Source organism: Idiotropiscis lumnitzeri, chromosome 17 (genome assembly GCF_059441095.1).
Source record: "Idiotropiscis lumnitzeri isolate Australia: NSW breed Sydney's pygmy pipehorse chromosome 17, RoL_Ilum_1.0, whole genome shotgun sequence".
NCBI classification, from domain to species: Eukaryota; Metazoa; Chordata; class Actinopteri; order Syngnathiformes; family Syngnathidae; genus Idiotropiscis; species Idiotropiscis lumnitzeri.
Window position 1 is genome coordinate 7,081,559 of NC_142407.1, and position 20,834 is coordinate 7,102,392.

Genomic DNA, 20,834 nt, shown 5'->3' on the forward strand with positions numbered 1-20,834 from the left:
GAGGAACAACCACTCGCGCTCACAATCACACATAGGGACAATTTAGTGTTCCATTTCCCTACCATGTCTTTGGAATGTGGGAGGAAACCGCAGTACACGGAGAAAAAAAAAACACGCGGGCACGGTGAGAACACCCAAACTCCACACAGGAAGGCCGGAGGCTTCATACTGTTGCCCCAAAGTTGGTGCTAAAAAAATGCTACGACGGTCTGATGATACAATTGACTGGAATATTTAGGAATAAGGAAATTTTAAAACTGTACTTGGTATATGTAGCATCTTATCACAGTGCAGGAATTCACTGAGCGCCTGAGAGTGACCTATTGTTTCACGAATGTTTGTTAGAAAAACAACAACAAAGCAGTCTGCATGCACAGGTGCTTGATTTGAAACACCTTTGAATGGGTGAGCAAATACTTTTGCCACTGTGGAGTATATCACTGCCGCTGAGCGAAACCTCCATGTGACAATTTAGTAAATGTAATATTTGTTCACAAATGTATATTTTAGCTCCACATGTGCGAGTGTTTTATTTATAAATTGACCAATCTTAAGTGTTGAAAAATGGCTTGCACCGTCTGACTTTATTGATGATGCAATGTTAATGGGTCTCCTGTAAAGTGATTTTGAAGGTACAATGATTCCACCACATTATATTATAATGGTAATTTAAACAACTTCAAAATGCTGTATAGCAGTTTTATATTAGATGATGTTGGACATGGAACTTACAGTTGCATAAACCTATTTATATCAAATGCTGGAATACGCTAAGATTTCCGAGGTCACAGTTTACCATGGAGTCCAAAAGCACATGATTTCTCTGGAATCTTGTGGTCGGTCATGTTCGAATGGTGTATGTAAACAATGAATGCAGTACACTTTCAAGTTTTAATATATAATTGAAGTAACACACAAATGGACACTGTCAAAGTGTCACACACACAACCGTAAACATTGGTTTCCACATGTTGCTTTCGGAGAAATAACATCCATAACACATCGGAATTTACAATTGACAAATAGTTGTGAGTGACTTATTTGTTGGGCATACATTCTTTTAACAGCCGGTGAATTTTATTTTGAGGAAATAACACATGATTATAAGTCCAAACATTGAACATTTTAGTCTTTTTTTTTTCTTTTCAGTCACATGTTGCGTATATTGTCTTGAGCAGGGTGTTGTATGGAGTGGTCCAAGCCAGTTGAGGGGTCACCCTGAGTGACGGCAAGGGCGGCCTGCTCAGGCAGCAATCTCGGGTCTGTTAGGATGGATGTAGTTGTGCTCAGGTGACGGAGTGAACTCAGCACCACTGAGAATGAAACATCAACAAAAATCTTAATGGACACGTGCAGCGATAAATAACAAAAATCATCTGATTTAGATGAATTGTGGAGGACTGACTTGGTCTTAGTGACGGCAGAGAGCAGTGTTGGTCCAGCCAGGACAACGTGGATTGGCACAGTTGTTCCACACTGGCGGTGGACACCATTCCGTTGTAGGACTCAAAGAGTGGCTCGATGATGATGCTGAACTGACACCAAGTTGAGGAAATAGAAGTCACTATGATAATGTTATTTTCCTTTCTGTAACAACTATTTGTAAACCAAATGCATTGTTTTGGTAATTATTTTCTTGGAGGCGTTCAATCTGTCTATGTCTCTTTTCTGTCTACATTATCCCCGCCTTTCATGTGCGTTCACAGTTAAGGATACAATCCAGAACTTCCAGTTTTGCAGAGTCTGTGCCTGGACGTATTCTCGGAACTTTTGCCTCATGTGGTCAAATCGCTGCCGTGTAATGGGGACACCTGTGGCAGGTAGCTGCTGCTGGCATGCACTGCAAGAAAAAAAAAAAGAAGCACATAAGGCTGTTGGAAAAAAAAAAAACAGTAGGACTGTCAAGCTACGGCGCAGCAGCTGAAGTGATGTTCAATTTCGTATTTTCAATGTAGTATTATACATAAATAAATAAAAAATCAGTTCGTTGTACTTAGTTGTTAAGAGCTGGTTTATTAGTTTTATTTTCATAAAAATGCTTTGTTTTTGTTTAGCTTTTAATACATTTTAGTATTAGTTTTAGCTTTTTTTTTTGCTTTTTTTTTTAATATATGGAATATACAAATGTTGCCAGTACTACAAGAACTACAATGCCCAAACACTTCGACCTAACTTTGTCAGTATGGCCGCAAAACACTGAATTAAATTAAATTAAAATGCATTTAAAATAAACCCTAAGCGCTCATATATGAAATTCACTGACAAAGATGAAAATTAAGGAATTTTTTCCAATGATTAGTTTTATTTTTTTTTATTTGTAAAGCACTCAGAGTTGTATTTCATTACTACTTTAGTTAGATCATTTAATTTTAGGTTGTTTTTTGTTTTTTTGTCAAGTACATAACCTTGCAAAGCAGACTAGTTTTTCATTGGTGCAACAACTAGCAATATGCAGTACATTCTTTTGTATGTGAACCAATACACTATCGTAACTTGGCATTGGAGTGTTGGGCTTCAGCAAAATGTGACCTTAACGAGGATGAACAGTAATGAAAATGGATGGATGGATGCATAGGTGATGATTGTAATAGTTGCTGTGGTTTGCAGTGATGTAGAACAGCTGTGCAGGAGTTACGAATATTTTAAGATAAAAAATATATACTTGCACACACTTTCAGGCCTCCACTCCAACACAGCATGCACACAGCCCAACTAACGTAAATGTCTCACCTGATGGCAGAATTCAGGAGCTGGATCTCCTCTCGGAGTCTCTGCGCTTCCTCGTGCAGCAGAGCTTTCTTCTGCTGCATCTTACTGATGTACTCGGCCGTCTTCTGCAACGTGGTGGCTTTGCTGATCTGAGCCAGCAGGCAGATGAGATGCGACATGTCAGCCGTTTATAACGGTTTAACGATTCTGTGCGTCCTTTCAGCGTACCTTGATGCTTGACTGAGAGCTGAGTGTTGTCACAAGGTTATGTAAAGTGTCAAATCCTAGTTTGATGTTGAAACGTCTCTTCTGTTCAGCCGAGATGTGGGTTATCCTCCTGGTCTCCGTATGCTGCAGAATACATTAAACATCACCCAGTGTCCTTGCACTTCTTTAACAAAACAGATTTAACACTGCCTTATACTTTTACTGTAAAAGCATAGATTTTACCTTACTCATTTCTATCATTCCATAGCCGAGATAGCTTGAATGCGGAGCTTCGGGATTAGAAGGTTTGTCTAGCAGGTTTGGGGGTGACGTTTGGCCTGGATAACCTGGAAAATCAACTAGAAATCCAGTAACAATGACTAAAAGTAGAGATGTTACGATCAATGTATATGGTTTTAAACATTTAATCTCATGCGCCACAAAATATTGGCATGTTGAAATTACTGTGTGCTGTATGTTGTCGTCAACATAACAGTCCATAGATTTTCTTTAGCTCTTGCACCACGCATCCTTAGAATGCCAGAGAAAACACAAGCATGAGGAGAACATTTTCAAATCACCAGAGGAATGCCAGAGCTGAGATATGAACCCAGAATGAGAACTATGAAGCAGAAGTGGATTTTTTTAGGGATGTTCAATGACACTTTTTTCCAGACTGATACTAGTATGAGTGATCCACAATACCTCTAATACTTATAATGTGTCAAATTTTAACAAGTAGACAAAAAATGTGACCAAAGACCTTTTCTTCCTCATGCAGATGGTGATTCACCAATGTGTCAAGCTACTGGCAAAGGGAACTTCATGGCAGATTTTATTTTTGCCCAGGTATCAGTGGACAGTATCGGCAGCCTCGATGAGTACCGATACTTTAAACTAAGGCCGGTATCGGTACTCGTCCATCCCAAAACATTATACTGTATCATGCGCAAAGGCAAACCAAACCACCATCCAAAATATGAACATAAGCACAAGCATTTTAGTATCTTGTACAAAGAAAACGTTGGAATGTTCATTGGGCATTTCAGGAACTTTGGATTGAATGATTACGTCTCATTTGTGAAGGATATTTAAGGTCATTGGGGCGTAATTGAATTTAGACGATATACGATCTGCGGACACATCTGGGGAAATATTAAAAACTTTTGTGAACTACATTAAGATGCTTACCTGTTAAACTGCTCCTGTCCGTGCCATAAAGCTGGACAGGTGACAGTTTCTCAGTCTTGGGGATGAGAAGGGCTGTACTGGTGTGTGCAGTGTCATCAGTGAGCAGGGCAGGCACCGTTGAGCCTTTGGAGGTTCCACTGTGACCCTGAGCGGAACTCTGGTTGCACAATGCTGGGATCACTCCATGCCAATTTGCTCCATGAGATGAAGCTCCTCCAACATGACCACTGGAAGACGCGTGCTGCAAAACACATTTTTTAGACACTAAGGACGTGCATACATATTGATCTGTCCAGTTGCAAACAAATCTTTATACATGATTGTAAATGCTTTCATTTTATTTTATCATGAAGATGAGTGTTTTTTATTTTTTATTGCATTCCACTGTTACCCCATATCCAACATCCAACAATTTTTTATTGCGCTTTTCCTGAATAAGGTCACAGAAGAGCTGGGCCTAGGTCACTTTGGGCGAGAGGCAGGGTAAACATCCGACTGGTTGCAAGTCAATCGCACAGTTATATAAGGGCCAACAGTCAATTATGGTCAATTTGACACCATGGAATTCAATTCTGAGAGTCTTGAGAATTTTGATTTAAATTAACCTCGCAATGGTTTTTCTTTTCAATGTGGGATGAAGCCAGAGTTCTTGAAGAAAACTCCCACGAACATACAAAGAACTCCACACAAGAAGGCCAGATTTGAAATACTGAATCTCAAAATTGTGATGCAGGCGTATTACACGGTACGCTGAGCTGCCCCACATCCAACATATTATATATTTAAGGAACGCTCTCCCATGAAAATCACAAACATTTCCGAACTAGAAATAGAGCTGAGGCAGCACCAAGTCTTAGCTTCACAGTTCTCCCTGTGGTTGCTTGGGTTTTCTGAAGAGCAAAAAAAAAATCATGGAGGAATAAATCTAGGCGTGACACAGAACATTGTCATGATAACTACAGTGTAATCTTTTTACAGCAACCTTGGTGAAATGATTGATAAAGATGAGCACATTACTGACAAAGGTGCACATTACTCACCGAAGCACTGGGAGATGGTGACTTGTGACCTTTGACTCTCACATGAGTAGTATCAAACCCAACCGATGGCTTCCCTGAAAGCACAAACAAGCACAAGTTAGTAACGTGTGAGCTGCTTTTCAAGATAAATGACAACAACAACTAAAATCATGCTCAAGGGCACCTGAGGAGAGCAGCTTAGCCAGGCAGCTCGTGGGGGCGGTGGACGAAGTATAAGACAAACCCACAGGTGGACCAAACGACCTCTCTCCTCCCTTCTTTTGCTTGCGTTTACCTCGCACCTCTGCGGTAGATACTTGTTCAGGAACCGCAAAGCAGTGCGATGTGCCTCCAGGAGGCTGGGCCGTGTGAACTGGGTCAGACATGTAACTGAGAGAGTGGCATGGAGCTTGGGGGTATGCGTTCGCTGGGTAAGGGTATCTGTGAGCCTGTTGCGTACTGCCCACCGTAGAGGCAGTGTGAGTGATGACGGTCGGCGTCACGCCGGCGGTCGTGTGATAGCCGAACCTGTGACATGGGAGTGGGTAAAAAAAAGGGACGGGTGCTGAGAACACCTGCTCAACGTTGGAGGGGAACGGCGCAGGAAGAACGGGATCTGCGTATGACTGGGGTCCATATGACAGGGTGCTCGAGTGGTATGCACTACAATGCTGATTTAGTGTGGGACCTTCTGTTTGGGTGTTAGATGATGAGGCCTGGGGCAAATTGTCAGAAGATAAACCAGCCTGCAGAAAAAGCGACAAATTATTTGGTTTTCCAGACTACAGCACAGTATACATGACTACCTTTGCAAGTACCTGTGAGAGCGGGGTGTCAATGAGCAGTTCTGGAGCCGTGTGCACATTTACATCAGGGGTAAGTGCAACGCTGGATGAACTTTCAAAATAGCCTGAGTCTGCAAAAACTGTCTGGTCACATGGTTGGACTCCTGAGTTCATGAAGATATCTGTCAAAATAATACACAAAAAAAAAAAAACACACACACACACAGGTACGGTAAAGAGAGAGTGATTTAAATTTGGTTTTTGGCAAACTCCATGACGGCATCCATAAAACAATGTAATTTTGAGCCTCATAAATGATCATGATCATGAATCAGCTTTAGTAGTACATCGTCATAAATGAATTTCTGTGTTCCCTTTTTATTGGACACGTTTGTACATATGAGCACCAGAAGTCAATTCGCAGTCAAAAGGTCACATCAATAGGTTAACTGCACAAAGACAATGCACACTGATGTGGGGAAATTTCAATAATCAAGTTCAGAAACACAGCAAAGGTTTCATCCAGTAGTTCCTCTTAATCAGTATATCCACAGGGATACAAGGTTGGCTACATAGTTGTTTGTATGAAGTTTAATCTAGAGTATTTTTAAATTTATTTTTTTGTATTGGCTCTCATTAGATTGAGCAAGTAGTCCTAATGCTGACTTTTAAGGATATAGTTCCAGATTGAAAATACGTAACCCCTTAATTAAAACTCATTCAATACCATTGACGGCTAAATACGTCTTTTTTTTTTACTCAGTTGGTAGTGAATGAGTTAAGGGGGCGATGGCAATACTATATTGCTTCAGAGTGGTTCATTCAGGGTCACAGGGAACTGGAACTGATCCCAGGTAACTTTGGTTGAAAGGCTGATTGCTAGTCAATCACCGAAGACACAGAGACAGTCAATCACTGACACTCACATTCACACCATAGCTGATTTGGAACTGTACACACGCTACCTGAACTACCATCAGTGACACAAGCCAACCAAATTTGACATGGGGTTCTTTTGCGTGACCAAGTCTGGCGCAACGAGCTTTCTAACTCTGCAAGGGGGCTGTTTGGACTGATTGTTGACGTGCACTGTCTGGCACAATTTAAAAAAAAAAAAAGGGGGGCGGGGGGTTTGCGCCGCTGTGGGCGTAAACACATCTGACTAAATTCCCTGCCAGTCAAAGCTCTTCTCATTCTTTTTAAAGGCGGCTGTCCTTGACATGGCAGAAGTAGGAACTTATTTGCCGCAGTCTCAGACGTAGATGCGTGCAAAGTACATTGATAAGGAACCTCCATGTGCGGTTAATGTAAAGTTGGTGAGGGAGATTACACTTGGAGACCGCCTTTTACCTTGATTGTTTATGTCCGAGTGTCAATTCAACCTTTGTGGAGGAGTATTATTCATTCAAAATTTGGAACCATGACATTGTCAGGATTTAACTAAATGAACTATAATTTTCCCTCTTCTTTTATAATGTCTTCGTCAAACAAATACTTTCCTGAATATCCCTTTTTTTTGTTGTTATCATTAAATATGTTTTCTTTCCCATTGTTTTGGCTCACTCCTACCTTTTTTTCCATGTTATGTTGTGGTAGGGTCATTTTGGAGTAGATTTCTTTTTTCCAATTTGTTGAAAAAAAAAATCTTCCATTTGGTTTAATTCTTTGAGAAAAAGAAAACAGACACGTGGGCAAAGCATACCTGGTATATCCATGAAATCATCCAAGTTGGGCTGCAGAGGAGTCAGGCCGGGCTGAATCATATCAGCATTCGTTGTGTATGCTAAAGAAGGGGACAATATTAACATTAACAGCGCATTGAATGACAGAATATTGTGTTTAAATGTGAGTCAGGATTCATATAAACCTTCACTGCAATCAAATGTTACCTATAACATCAATAGAACTGCAGTCATGAATTTGTAGCTCAACGCAGCCTTTTGTTGCTAGGCAGATTTCATTGGGCTAAATCAAAATTGCTCCTTTGTCAGATGAAAACAATACAAAAAGCACATGCCAGCCATATTCAATCGAGTATTTCAAGGCAAATGTAGTTCCTGCTATTTTTTTTCAACCCCCTAATATTTCCTTTTTTCCCCACTTTCTGTAAGGGAAGAGCAAATTTCATCACATAATATTTTCAGTGGTACACTAATCGACAAGACATATCGCCGCTATATTCTTACTTACTGTTGTGCCACTCACTGCTGGCCCAGGGGCATTGCTTCTGTGTCATGGTGAACAGGGTGTCAGAGATGTCAGACAGAAGGTAGTCCAGGTCAAACATGTGAGCGTCCTCTGGTGTTGCCTCAGGCTCGGGATACATCTGGCTGGACCATTTCTCCAACTTTGCCTGGCAGATTTGACCCTTGACGTCAGACAAGAGATGAAAAATATTGACAATTCCTAACCTAACTGTTGGAAGGCAATTTTAAATAATGGCAAAGCTTTTGCTCATTTATCGAACTTTCACGAGCCAAGAAAAGTTATAAAGGTTATTGACAACACACACGAGACAGTCGGAGCATAAATGTGCACAAACCACTCAAGTGCTTATATTAACTATCCTGCATGATTGTATCTTGTGCCATAGTGAAGAACTGCACTGCATCAAATACACAACACACGGAACTAAATACTATATCAATACAAAGTCCTCAGTACCAACCTCTTGTCTAAAGCCAGATGTGAAAGTCACATAAAAGGTCCAAACACAGCCTTTCCTTCTGCCCAAGATGTGCCGCTTCATTCTGATCATCCACATGAGAGATCACTCATTTATAGGGAAACCCGCAGGACGACGGCCTGTTTTCATTACGTCTAAGCAGACGACTGTTCCTTCTATAATTTGTTTTTGCCTCTTGATTGGCCGTCATTGAAGAATAGTATGCATGTGCAAGCAGAAAAGAGTACTCTGTGTGTGTGAGTAGTGTGTAATGAAAAATACAAAGTGGGCATACTGTTCAAAAGCACAAGCCCCTTCCAGGTAATCATTACGCTGGGTTTGTTCATTTATTTTGACGTCTCACCATTTCAATAAGAAGGGAAGTCTTTTGTCCCTGACCTAATTCGACCACAGTACTCATCCTCACGTGCGGCTGAATAGGAGGACTTAAGGTGCCCATCAACTAAAGTGGCAACCACAGAAAAACAGACGCAAATGCACAGCTTGCAATTTCCTACTTCCGGTGGATTGCCTTTTAGGAGGGATTTCCTGCACGTACATTTCATTCAAATGGGGAAAAATGGGTAGGGATGAAATGGAGGAAATTTATTAAACAATAGTTCTCATGCTCACTAAATATGCACTGAATGCAGTATTATCGTCTCTTGCACATGAACAGAATATAATCTTTTGGGTAAAAAGGCTGCAAATGGCCCCTGCATGAGCCACCATCTTACTGTGCTGGAGGGGTTTAAAGTGGCTTTGGTGCCAGTCCTCTCGAGGGGTTGGGCTCTTTTCCACTCTGAAGTTGACCAAATTGAGCGACTCGGCGCAAGTGTGGGCATACTATTACCCCAGGCTTAGCGTCTGTACATTGGGATTCACTCCGGTGGACGAGAGGGTAGCCTCCCTCCCCTTTTTTACCGGACTGTTGTTTGTGCTAATGCACCAAACAGCAGTTCAGAGTATGCACCCTGTTTGGAGTCCTCGGAAGGAGTTCTGGTGAGTTCTCACGTGGGCAATGACAGTGAGCCCTGGAGGGGCGCTATAGGGAGGAAAGGCCCCCTTGATCAGAACCCGGAGCAGTGTTCGGTTACTGGTCTTTTGTCCACTAGAGCACCATGTTCAAACAAAAGCGTGTCCATGTGTACAATTGGCACGAGGTTGTGTCATCAGATTTGCTGCCGCACGGTCAGGTGAAAAGAAGGCCGGAGCTGTCAACTGGTCAGTCGGCTCAGATGAGGGTGAAAGATGCTGTTCTGACCTCCCTTGCTGGGAACGTCTGGCAGAATCCCCGGTCAGAAAGAGTTTCAACTGGCGAAAAGAATAAGATCCCGCATTCAAGCGGCCAAGATGAGTGTCAGGGCTCTCACATAGGAGGGGCAGAGAGTTGAGCCGTTGCTCCTGAGAATTGAGAGGAGCCAGATGAAGTGGCTTGGGCATCTTGTCCGAATGCCACCTGGATGCCTCCCTGGTTCTGTTCATGAGGCCCGAGGATGACCCAGGACACGCTGGAGAGACTGTCCCTTGGGAACACCTCATGAGGCGCTGGACGATGGGGCTGGGGAGAGGGAAGTCTGGGCTTCCCTGATTAATCTTTTCCATCTATTCAGGCACTCAAAGCACTTCACACTCATTTGCATACTGATGACGCAACATCAGGACCAACTGGAGGGTTCAACATTTTGCGCAAGGACACTCGACATGATCACAAGTGCTGGGGATCAAATCCACAACCTTTAAGTTGGGAGATGACGACCCTACAACTCAAAATTAACCAGAAAAACCGACAAACAAGCAGTACGTTTTGATCACTTTAGTAAAGGACCTGACAAAACTTCGTAATGGAGGCAGTACAGAATGAATTCTTTTTTCTTATTAAAAAAAAAATCTTTTGAAAATGAAGGCATTTTGGTACTGGTAGATACTAATCACATCTGGAATGAAGTATGATTGTTTTATTTTTTTTGTGTTGGCGTTTGAAAAGCAAAAGTGTATCACCTTCATGACATCCAAAAGGCCTACAAACTGCATGTAGCAAATTTAGACGCTTTTGGGAAAGGAAAAACAACTATATTACAATTCCTGTGTTTCCAGTTCCAGTAAAATGAGTAAAACAAGATTATTTACTAAGACCTTCAACAGTCTTCTTTTGTGAGCCTTGAACTATCAACTGGAATCCATATAGCTTGGTTTTACACTTCATACAACTTTGCATCCGGTGAAAAGGAGGAGAGGCAACAGCAGTGAAAGGAAATAAATAGTGAGATGGCTCAGTTGATCACCGAATTGTGTTTTGAGAAGGCACGTGTCTTCACTTGAATACTCCGTCTCCATTTCCTTTCATCGTCTTTTGATTGTTTCCGTACGTGACGTCACTGCTGAACGTGCAGTTTACTCTTATTTTATTTTTTTTTAATCAGGCATATCAGGAACTAGGTCAGATTTGATTAAATCGTAGCGCTTTCTCCCTACAAAATAAATAGGAGGCTTGAAGAAGTGCAAGGGGTTATTGTCACTGAACATGCGTCAATTTGGACAATGACGCAAGTTGTTAGTTGGTTGTTGTTAACGGTTTTATCTCAAGCAACCATTTTCCTTTCCGGGTACATGACTGACTAAGCCATGAGGTAAAAAAAAAAAAGTTGTATGGATGATCAGACAGTATGTAGGGCTACAGCAGTATTCTGAAGTAAACAATATTTAAAGTCAAAATGAGGCCGCTGTCAATATGTCAAATTCAGCTTTTAAGGTTCAAACTCCATGTTTGTGTCGCTCTGTATACTTACTAGTCACAACATTAGGTACACCTTTAGAATCTGTTCCGAATAATTCAGAACAAAAAAATGGAGCCCTGCAAGCTTAATCACTAGTGGATTTTGCAGATGTCATTCCCTAATATATTCAGAGATCTTTTTCATTTTATTTCCAATATAGCCTTTGCAATTGAAATTGACAATTTAGATTAACTAGGAGGTTTTTCATTTTTTATCAATAGCCCCATCTTTAAGTTGTCACATTATCATGTTGAAGGTGCATGAGACTTCACCCAACCAGTCCACATGTGGACTGGGAGAATGCTTTCAACCTGGTCCCTCACATGCTCGCGCCAGACACCCTTGGGTCTCTGTACAACCAGATTTGTTGACCTAACACAAATGAACAAAAGTGTTCCTACAAAATATCTGTTTGACCCACCAGAGTATTTTGAAAATAAAACATTAACAAGGTTTATTCATTTCATTTTTTTCAAGTTTTGGCGGCCCGGATTAAAACGTTTAACGGGCCGCATGTGGCCCCCGGGCCGTAGTTTGCCCGTGCCTGATCTAAATGTATTAGCTTGAAGCATCACTCAGGCATATGATTAGAACTGTTACTAAACTTCAAATGAAATTTGGCGTTTCACTTTCCCAGAGTACAAGACTTACTACAGCCACTGAAGTGCATGAGAGGGGAATTACTTGAATCGACGGGAGAATACACGCAAGGCAAGCTTTGACAGGGAAAGGTTGCTTGGCTCAGAGTGCATATCTGGCATGAAGATGTGTAAATGTCAGATTCAAGTCGATGGGAAAATCAGCAGAGACAGAAAAGGTTCACTTTAGAGAACATGGCCCACAGTGACTGCATGACATAATTTTAGAAATGCAATTGTTGGAAACTCCAGACCAGAGGGCACAGGTTGGATTCAAACCTCAGAAGTGTAGGAACATTGAAAATAATCCTTTTTTCTTTCCTAAAGAGATACCAATTCACGTGACTGGTTGCCACCATCACTTTACACTCACTCGACAAACTTCTGTCAGTTTGGATTTGACCAGCTGCCAGTTTACACAGCTAATTGGCAAAACAGATGAGCCTGAATTAATTGCACCGTCTGCTGGTTCCACTTGGCCTACTGTACATTTCTCCCTGACAGAGAGACTACCAAACATGACCTTGTTGGTAACATTTGCAGGATAAACTTCTACATGACTGAAGAAAAGAGTTAATAAAAAAAAAAAAAAAAATCATGGAAAGATTTTTCATGCATTTCACTCAATGTGCTTTTCTAATCTGCCACATGTCTGTCCTTCAAAATATATCCGGGACACAATCAGTTTGTTTTTAGTCCAAATAGAACTAAGCATGATAATCTTTCTTAAGTTGCAATTGCTACTCGAGTCCCAAACACACTCATCTATTTCAGTGAGCTTTGGAACGTGAAAAAATAAATCAGCAGGACATGAACTTGCCGTACCTCTTGCAGCATTGATATTATACCATCCTTCTCTTTCTGAAGCTGTAAAGGAACCATAAGATAGCAAGTAAAGTTGCAATTGGAGAATTAAAAATAAATGATACAGAAGCAACAAGGAATACTTACTCTTTTCTTGTAATATATCCTCCACTTGTGATACTCCTTGATGACCACCTCAATCCGTCGCTTCCAATAGCTGCCTTCTAATACAATCGCCTGTATAAATGAAACAATTGCGACATGGAAGGCATTCTGTACATCAAAAGAAATCCACAATATAAATCACTTACTTCAGGCTTTCTGTGGTCATCTGCCTCAGATCCCTCCAATGGGGTGACAAAGCCGCAAACAGGATTTTTCCTCTTCTCCACATCTAAACAGTATTCAGAAATTGCCACTTTTCAAGTCTTGAACAGATCATGTTAATTAGTGTATAGACATTTAAGGGCAGAGGACTCACACTGGATGAACCATGCTCTCCAAATTGCATTGTTTAGACGGATCTTATCTCTCCAGAGTAACCGCAGACCCTTGAAAGACTTCCACTTTGGGGAGACAATCTTGCCACTAAAAAAGACAAAAAATTACAACTCTGTTGCTTTCCTTTTCAAAACTTAATTTATTTGTAAGAAATCACCACACTTGAGGAAAAAACATTCAACAGGATGCAAAAGGCATGACTAACAAGGTGTCAATTATCCCAGGCACGCACGCTTGTTGCGGGCATAAACCCGCGGCCTTATACTGAGTATTGACCTATTAGCTTGGGCTTCAGGAGTTTCGTTGAAACTAATGTGAAATATCCACCTCCAGAAATTTAAAAATAAAATTTAAACAAGGGTGAAAATAGGAGTTGCCTTAAAGAGGTACAAAGACAGGGGGGCGCAAACAAGGTAGCAGCTGAGGTTCAAATCGATGTTGTTGTGTAAAAGCAAGTTAAGTATCTGGTTGAGGGTGAATATGTATTTTCTAGAAATTGGATATTTACATTTGCGCATGTTAATGAGGGGCGTGTCTTTGGTCAGACACTCCAGAGGTGAAGGATAGGATTTCGAGCAGGGGTGGGCAAACATTTGGATTGGCGGGCCACAAAGGATTCTAAAATTTGACAAAGGGGCCGGAACAGGAGCAGATGTATGGAGTGTTTTGGTAACCTCACCTCATCGGAGAAAAAAGAAATGCATTTAATTTTAAATGAAAGTGAGCAAACGCATTACAACAAAATATGTCTTTGACACACCACAGTATTTAGAAAATAAAACATTAAGATTTATTCATTTAATTTTTCTTCAAGTTTGGCGGTCCGGATTAAAACGTTTAACGGGCTGCATGTGGCCCCTGGGCCGTAGTTTGCCCACGCCTGATTTAGTGGAAGAGTGATACTACATTCAAATCTTACAAACATATTAAAATCAAATCCCCCTTCAAGGCACTCAAACCCCAAAGTTTTTTGTTTTTTTTTTCAATTAAATGTCTTAGTTGAAAATCTGTCCTGATCTTGACTTATGATACTGCATCTCACTAATTCTGGTTTTCCAGAGTCCCTCTGTTTTTACGCCAACCGAGAGAGACGCCTAATGTGAGACACTCACAGAGTTGCTAGGAAGCCAAGCCCAAGAGCACATTTCAACATGCGTCTAATGAAGGGGCATCAGGGCTTCTCCCTCTCACAAAACAGTGGAGACGGCAATTTGCTGCAAGAGGAAAAACAGCGTACTCCAGTCTAGTTAAGGAAAAATATATGCAGCAGAGGACATAATGGAAGGAAACATAGAACAGCAATTTGAGATGGAAAGGATAATCAACGTAGCTATACGACATGACATATCACAGATGCCTGAGCAGTAATGGGCATTTTTTCCCCAAATACCATACATTACATTTTATTTAATTTTTTACATTTGTTCCTATAATTAGTCAACCCACACTAGTTAAAGCACAACCCTGTAATAGCGCTCGATTAAAAATAAAGAAAAAGAGAAAGTATAAGCATGAACAATTCTGTTTTACCTCAGTTACACTCACATCTATCCAGCGCAGCCAACTAGAATCAAAGTCCAATTTGTCGTTAAGTTACCAGGCGGTTGCACAACATACGAGAGCAAAATGTTCTCTTTTTCCACACACACACACACGTACTCTAACACACACAATCAGCTTTAAAAAGTCTTGAACAATAACAACAAACCTATTGGATGCTTTTTAAGGTTAATAGCAAGTGCCACATTTATACGTTTTAAGTTTGATCATTTTTATGATTATTATTGACTTGATGTACATTGACCAGGGACAGCAGTAATCACTCTTCTCCATATTGTTGCTCAGTTTTGATGGACAGAAAGGTATTAATCTAAAATATATATTAGTCTATAGACACACAATAATAAATGTTCATCTGGAAAGAGTGAAACAACTGTGTCATTTTTGAAAATGGTGCTTTCCTGTTCAGTTCACGTTTTCTTTTTTAAAATTATTATTAACCAGAAGTAATATTTGAGGTTTGAACAAAATCAATCTAATTTAAATAATATATAATAACTTCAGTAAATGTAACCATAACCCAATAGAGTCATATTCCAAAGTACAATATTAATAAAAACTTCGCACACGCTAAATGTTTAAGTGTCTTAAGGTCCATGCACCAGTTCGCTCTTTGTCTTCACTAATAAACCAGTTCAGTGCACTAGTAGAATTATCTTTTTTAAAACTATGTAGCATCTATGCACACGGGTACTGTAGGGCAACGACACAAGTGAGGCAAAAACCGTAAGGGAACAACTAATATTACTAGTGAACTTTTAAAAGTAAGAGAGTAGCACTAGTGGCATGTAGTTACAAACTAGAGCATAGATTTGCCTCGATTGTAACGGTATGTCTAACTTGCATGCCAAAGTTATCCTATAGTGAGGACAAAGCGCATAGATAAAGGATATTGAATACATTGTCAAACAGCTTCTTGAAAAGAATTCCACGCACTAGAAGAATAAGTAGGATGCACTAGTGGAACAACTGTATTTCTGGCCGCTTCGGAGCATCAATGAGCGCTCCTTCCAGCAAATATCTATGGAGCTCTGCTCACTTCCACAGTTCCTCATTCTCATGTATAGCAACCACGGAGCGGTTAATCCTTTTATCTTGTTGTAGTCATAGTTGGGACGTCCACATGAATTTTGGTGCCAGTTGATCATTTTTGGATGTTATAAGGAATGACAGTACAATGATTTCCAATGGAGAGTTTGTAATGGTCCCTTCAATGACTCGAGTGAAACATGGAGAGAACGGAGGGGGCGTGGCCATATCCTTAACTCATTCGCTACCATTGACGGATATAGACGTACTTTCATTTTACCTGGGCTGGCAGTGAATGAGTTAAAAGTAGGCATTTTTCAAGTCATCCCTTTTTTCTGAATCCCTCCAAAATGAATAGATAAAAAGAGAAAATAACTCATTTCAATTTCCTTTTAAAAAAAACTTGAGAGCTTGAGCTTGAGAATGACAAATGGACCATCTTGGCTGGACATACTTTCAGCATACTTCTGTGAAGTTTATAAATCATAGTATTTAAATAATACACTAAGTCTATAAAACAAGTTTTATTTTTTACCTTAATCTTGAACGAACTACTTTTTTGCACAAGGCGCTATGTAAAAAGTATGCAAAACACTGCACAAGTCAATACATCTTGCAGTTGATATCATAAACACTCCAACAGCTTTCTTTCATAAGGAGTTTTGAATCAAATTTATGATTACCAAAAAATGAAACAAGCAATCGACCCACGTACCTGTAAGCCAGGGACATGCACTCAAACAGGCGCGTGAGCGTGGGGTCGATGCTCAAGCTCCCGGAGCTGAATGGCCCGTATCGATAGGTCTGGCACCAGGTCCGATTCACCGTGTCGAAATCGTACCTCGGGCACCGTCCTCCTTTCAAGCCGCCCGGCGATGCGTCGCGATGGGGTGACGACACCATAAAGTGCCCGCTGTGGATGACCTGCGTGTAGGTGAAAGGCCCGTAAGCCGGCCCGCTGACAGGTAATTGAGCGTGTTCTGCCTCAGGTTCGGATTCGGAGTTGCCGCCGACGAGAGAACCAACTTTCCCGTTAGCCGCCATAGCCACGTTTTCAGTCCGTGTTCGCATTCACCAAAACGCGACGATCAAGGCCTCCTCCTCCTTTAATAGCAAAGTGATGATATAGTGCGGTGACCGACTTGGGGGGGGGGGGGGGGGGGGGGGGGCTTCCTCCAGACAGCCGCCGAGTCACTTCACCAGGCAACACCTCTTCCCCTGAATGGACGATTGTGCTACAGCATTCTGGTCACTTCGCTGGTGTTAAAGTCCTTAAGGGAAGCCCCAGGTGGTAATTATTAATAGACTTTTTTTTTTTTAAGGGAACAACAAGCATCAGTCAGTATGAGGCAAGTGTAGCAATATTCCACCAGATGGCACCGTGGCGGAGGAAAAAGAAAGCCCCATCACAATAATTTGTTTTCAGAAAAATTCCTGAAACTATGACGATGAGTGCAACGAACTTTTTAAGAATAATCTTAAGGTATACTACCATGTGCACACACATTAAGTGTAAAATCAGTGATGGTCTAGTTGACACCAGATTATCATTGTGCTTTTTGAACGAGAACAGGTCGACTGTGGAAAAGTGGTTAAAGAGCATTCAATAGATGTTTGCCTGCCAATACAAAATCACTAGCAGATAAATGCATTACTACACATTAGCAGTCAATATTTTTTAAGCCTTTAAAGTTCAATTACACGACCCCGGTATGTATGCAAGTTCTTGCCTTTGTAAAATCAGGACCTTCTTTTTAGTGTTCACATTTAAGTTTGTATTTGAGGTATATTGTAATAGATAGCCTGATGGTTGCTGCTCACAGCACCACCTGCACAATCTAAATGAAGAATAATCACCAGATTATATATATTTTTTAACCATAGCTTCTCAGCCATTTTTAAACATTCCAACCTTAAAATTACGCTCTAAACTTCATATTGCAAGCAATATGAACAAGCTACACTTGTCATGGTTAAAGATTGAAAAGCATGGACCAATTGTTATTTTAATGGGCATTTCATTCCATCAATCATTGACTCAGTTCAGGTTTTGGTCAGATTAGAGAAAAACATAGGCCTATTTGGACAGTTTAAGGATTGGTTCAACAAGAGTTCAACACTCCCAACTAGGACACAGAAGCTAAATAATATAGGAACATGATCGCTCCATGATGGAAAAAACTGTTTACTTGCATTTTGACCAACAAAAACAATATATCCAATTAACCTCCGGAACACATCTATTGTCTCATTACGCAGCTAACTCAAATTCTTTATTCTTAAGTGCTATAAATATTTGCGTTAGTTGCGACTGGATGTGGAGCGGACAGAAAAAGACACCTGGAATCTATAAATACGATTAGTTACATTTCACAAAGGTTTTGAGTTCTTCCAGAAACTTGATGTACTGCTGATGCTCAATGGCGGTGCTCAGCTCCATCAGTTCATCAGCGAAGGTGTTGTCGACACCCCGGTCGGCCAGAAAGTCCATCATGTGATCATAGAGGGACTGGGGAAAATAAAAAGACAATTGGGGGGGGGGGGTTAAACACTTAAAAGAAATTATTTTGGGACTTGGACCAGGCATCTCTATTATAAAGGAAAAAAAATATGAAATCCATCAGGTCATGCCATTTGTGCAGAAACTCACATCATTCAGAGAATCTTTGGTGAGTGTGTAGCTGGTTTCTTTCCACTCCGATTCCCCTTCTGGCTGGAAGCTGACCTCAAAGACGCCAAAGATGTCGCTCTCCTCTCCTTCGGCATGTGCCAGCTAACCCGAACAGATGAAGAACAAGAACACGGTTACTTACAATCCAGAGTCACGTTGCCACTTGTTTGTTCAAAATTGTGTTGGCTGACTGTACCTCATCTTGAAGGAACTGGCAGTCAATCACGAGTGTACTTTTTACATTCTCTTTCGCAACTTCAACAACAAAGTTGGGCGTTGACAAAATTTCAGGCTGCAAAGACAAACGGGATGCTTATTTAAAAAAAAAAAAAAAAAAAAAAAAAAAAAAGGGACATGCAAGTGCTACTCGGGAGTAGATTTGCTTCACATGGCTCAGTTTGTTTCCATTCTAGACAAGCATGACTTGTTACCTCTTCCCCGGACTTTTGCTCTGCTTGATCGGCCTCATTCTCAAAGTTCGGTAGAATGCTGTTATTGACATTGAATGTGACGGTGATTCTGTAAAAGGGGAGAAGATGAGCTGAGTATATTTACAGCTCTGATAACACAGAGCCTTGAGAACAGTTGCGTTACTTTTCTCCTGCAACGCGTTTCGTGAGTAGCGCCTCTGTGCCGTCCATAGACAGTTCCCAACCTCCGGATACTTTGGGCAGCGTTCCGCTTTTCTGAATCTTTTTCTCCTCCTTAATCTCATCAAATAGAAACTCCCCAAATGCCTTGTCACCTGTAATAGGAAGAAAAATACATGGGTCAAACGGGTGACATTTTACATTTGTTTGCCATGACTGACACTGCAGATTACTTTGGGCATGATTGCCTACAGATCAGGTGTGCCGCTGGAATCTTGCAGTTTCTTACAGATGAACTTAATTTGATCGTTCCTTTTGAATGTACGTGCTCAACTGTTTTAGCGCTTTTAGCACAGCTTGCTGTTCTCAAACAAATTGGGACAGGTTCCTAGATATTACATTGGGCCGCCATGACTCATTTTCTTTTCACTCCATGAAGTTTATCCAACACAAATACTTCTCAAGTGTGCTATATTTATTCCTTACTCTTTTTTTAATCGTCTTTGTTCATTCTGGACTACTTTTTTTCTATATATATCCAGTGCCAAACTAAACTACAAATACTTAATAAATATAATACAATACATTATTTTCAAAAAACTATGGACCTTGGATTTCTATAATTATGTTCAAGTTCATCACATTGTCTGTTCTGTTCAGCAAATTTTACAAAGTTAGAAACATTTTCCAAACAATTATAAAGGTTAGAAATTCACAAAAAAGTTTGAAACTCTGAACAAAAAGGTCACACTCAAAATCTCGACCCCTATTCGTATTAAGACAGCTAGAAATTGATGTTATTTTCCACTGGTTTTAAAAGTGTTATATTGGTCTCAGGAAATTATACTTGTATTAGTGGAATTCATCTGGTTAATGATGGAAGTCTCAAGTAAATCAATTAATCATTGAGATTTCACACATATACCTATCATTTTGTACCTATTTCTTTCTAGGTGTGCCATTACATTTTTTAATTGAAATGTCTTTTGGCATATAGATTTGGAACCTCTTTCCTAAGATGAACCACTAAGTGTAAGCGGCGTAGAACACGGAAAACGCATCAATTCAAGGTGAATGCTGACCAGCTAGCTACATCGTACTATGTCCTTGCCATGGTGAGCGCTCAAGAGTTTTTCTCCATTGTTTCCCCCACTAAATAAGTGTCTTGTGGATGCCTTACAAATAAGAATGTTTCAAAATAAACCATTATCCCTCGAATGAACTCTCACGCTGTTCCGCCGGTTGCCAAGTCGCGTAAATTAGCGGCAAATCTTAAAGCATTCAATTTACCCTCCGTATGCATTGCACCGCATCCACACGACGCCGACGGATTCAACACTTTGGAAGTGAACAGCTTCGGCCTGTACCCCGACGCTCCGTTGCCGTTCATCATCCAGAGGGAGCGGGTGAAGGGTCTGGCTGTGGCCGCGTTCGGCGAGCACAGTGTCGGGTAACTAAGCGGCAGAGCCCGTGCTGTGGATTTGCAGGCCGTCGGAAGGCGAAGAGCGGCTCCCACCGCGCGTACAACTGACTTGAGCATGTTCGAAAAGTGGGAAACGAATAACCCTACGGACTCGGTTAAAAAATATGTCCGGCTACTGAAGACGGATGCCGCAACACACGTGTGTGGAAGGGCACGTTGACCTGTCGTAATTATGCCCTATGCGCCGGAAGTAATGGCTTACACA

General features: G+C 40.9%; 2 protein-coding genes across 4 annotated transcripts; both read right to left on the reverse strand.

Annotated features, from left to right (window-relative positions):
• Positions 1-877: 877 nt before the first annotated feature.
• Positions 878-17,026, reverse strand: mlxipl (MLX interacting protein like). 3 transcript variants are annotated; one of them, XM_088279632.1, is made up of 17 exons: positions 16,601-17,026; positions 13,277-13,383; positions 13,107-13,189; positions 12,943-13,032; positions 12,817-12,858; positions 8,102-8,264; positions 7,614-7,694; positions 5,945-6,093; positions 5,311-5,872; positions 5,148-5,221; positions 4,108-4,348; positions 3,160-3,275; positions 2,938-3,060; positions 2,731-2,858; positions 1,717-1,840; positions 1,406-1,535; positions 878-1,313 (listed from the first exon to the last, which is right to left on the reverse strand). In XM_088279632.1, exons 1-17 carry the CDS (start codon positions 16,954-16,956, stop codon positions 1,150-1,152), a joined length of 2,733 nt encoding a protein of 910 aa, XP_088135758.1. In that variant the 5' UTR covers positions 16,957-17,026; the 3' UTR covers positions 878-1,149. The 3 variants fall into 3 exon arrangements, with proteins under 3 accessions (XP_088135758.1, XP_088135757.1, XP_088135756.1); XM_088279631.1 differs by having other exon boundaries at positions 3,160-3,263; positions 8,102-8,279; XM_088279630.1 differs by having other exon boundaries at positions 8,102-8,279.
• A 1,028-nt stretch (positions 17,027-18,054) lies between these two features.
• Positions 18,055-20,804, reverse strand: c1qbp (complement C1q binding protein). The gene is made up of 6 exons (XM_088279684.1): positions 20,437-20,804; positions 19,151-19,301; positions 18,988-19,075; positions 18,753-18,848; positions 18,536-18,658; positions 18,055-18,394 (listed from the first exon to the last, which is right to left on the reverse strand). The coding sequence occupies exons 1-6, from the start codon at positions 20,684-20,686 to the stop codon at positions 18,245-18,247; spliced, it is 858 nt and encodes a 285-aa protein (XP_088135810.1). The 5' UTR covers positions 20,687-20,804; the 3' UTR covers positions 18,055-18,244.
• Between the last annotated feature and the right edge of the window lie 30 nt (positions 20,805-20,834).

Bases quoted from the DNA above. Each gene is read 5' to 3' on its own strand.
- c1qbp (XM_088279684.1), bottom strand. From the start codon at position 20,686: ATGCTCAAGTCAGTTGTACGCGCGGTGGGAGCCGCTCTTCGCCTTCCG. The intron at 19,302-20,436 runs GTAAATTGAATG...TTCCTATTACAG, and splicing joins CGGTGCAATGCATACGGAGG to GTGACAAGGCATTTGGGGAG. The intron at 18,659-18,752 runs GTACAGTCAGCC...TGTTCGGGTTAG, and splicing joins GCCAGTTCCTTCAAGATGAG to CTGGCACATGCCGAAGGAGA.
- mlxipl (XM_088279630.1), bottom strand. From the start codon at position 16,956: ATGCGAACACGGACTGAAAACGTGGCTATGGCGGCTAACGGGAAAGTT. The intron at 3,276-4,107 runs GTAAGCATCTTA...CTGGATTTCTAG, and splicing joins GGACAGGAGCAGTTTAACAG to TTGATTTTCCAGGTTATCCA. The intron at 3,061-3,159 runs GTAAAATCTATG...TGTATTCTGCAG, and splicing joins GAATGATAGAAATGAGTAAG to CATACGGAGACCAGGAGGAT.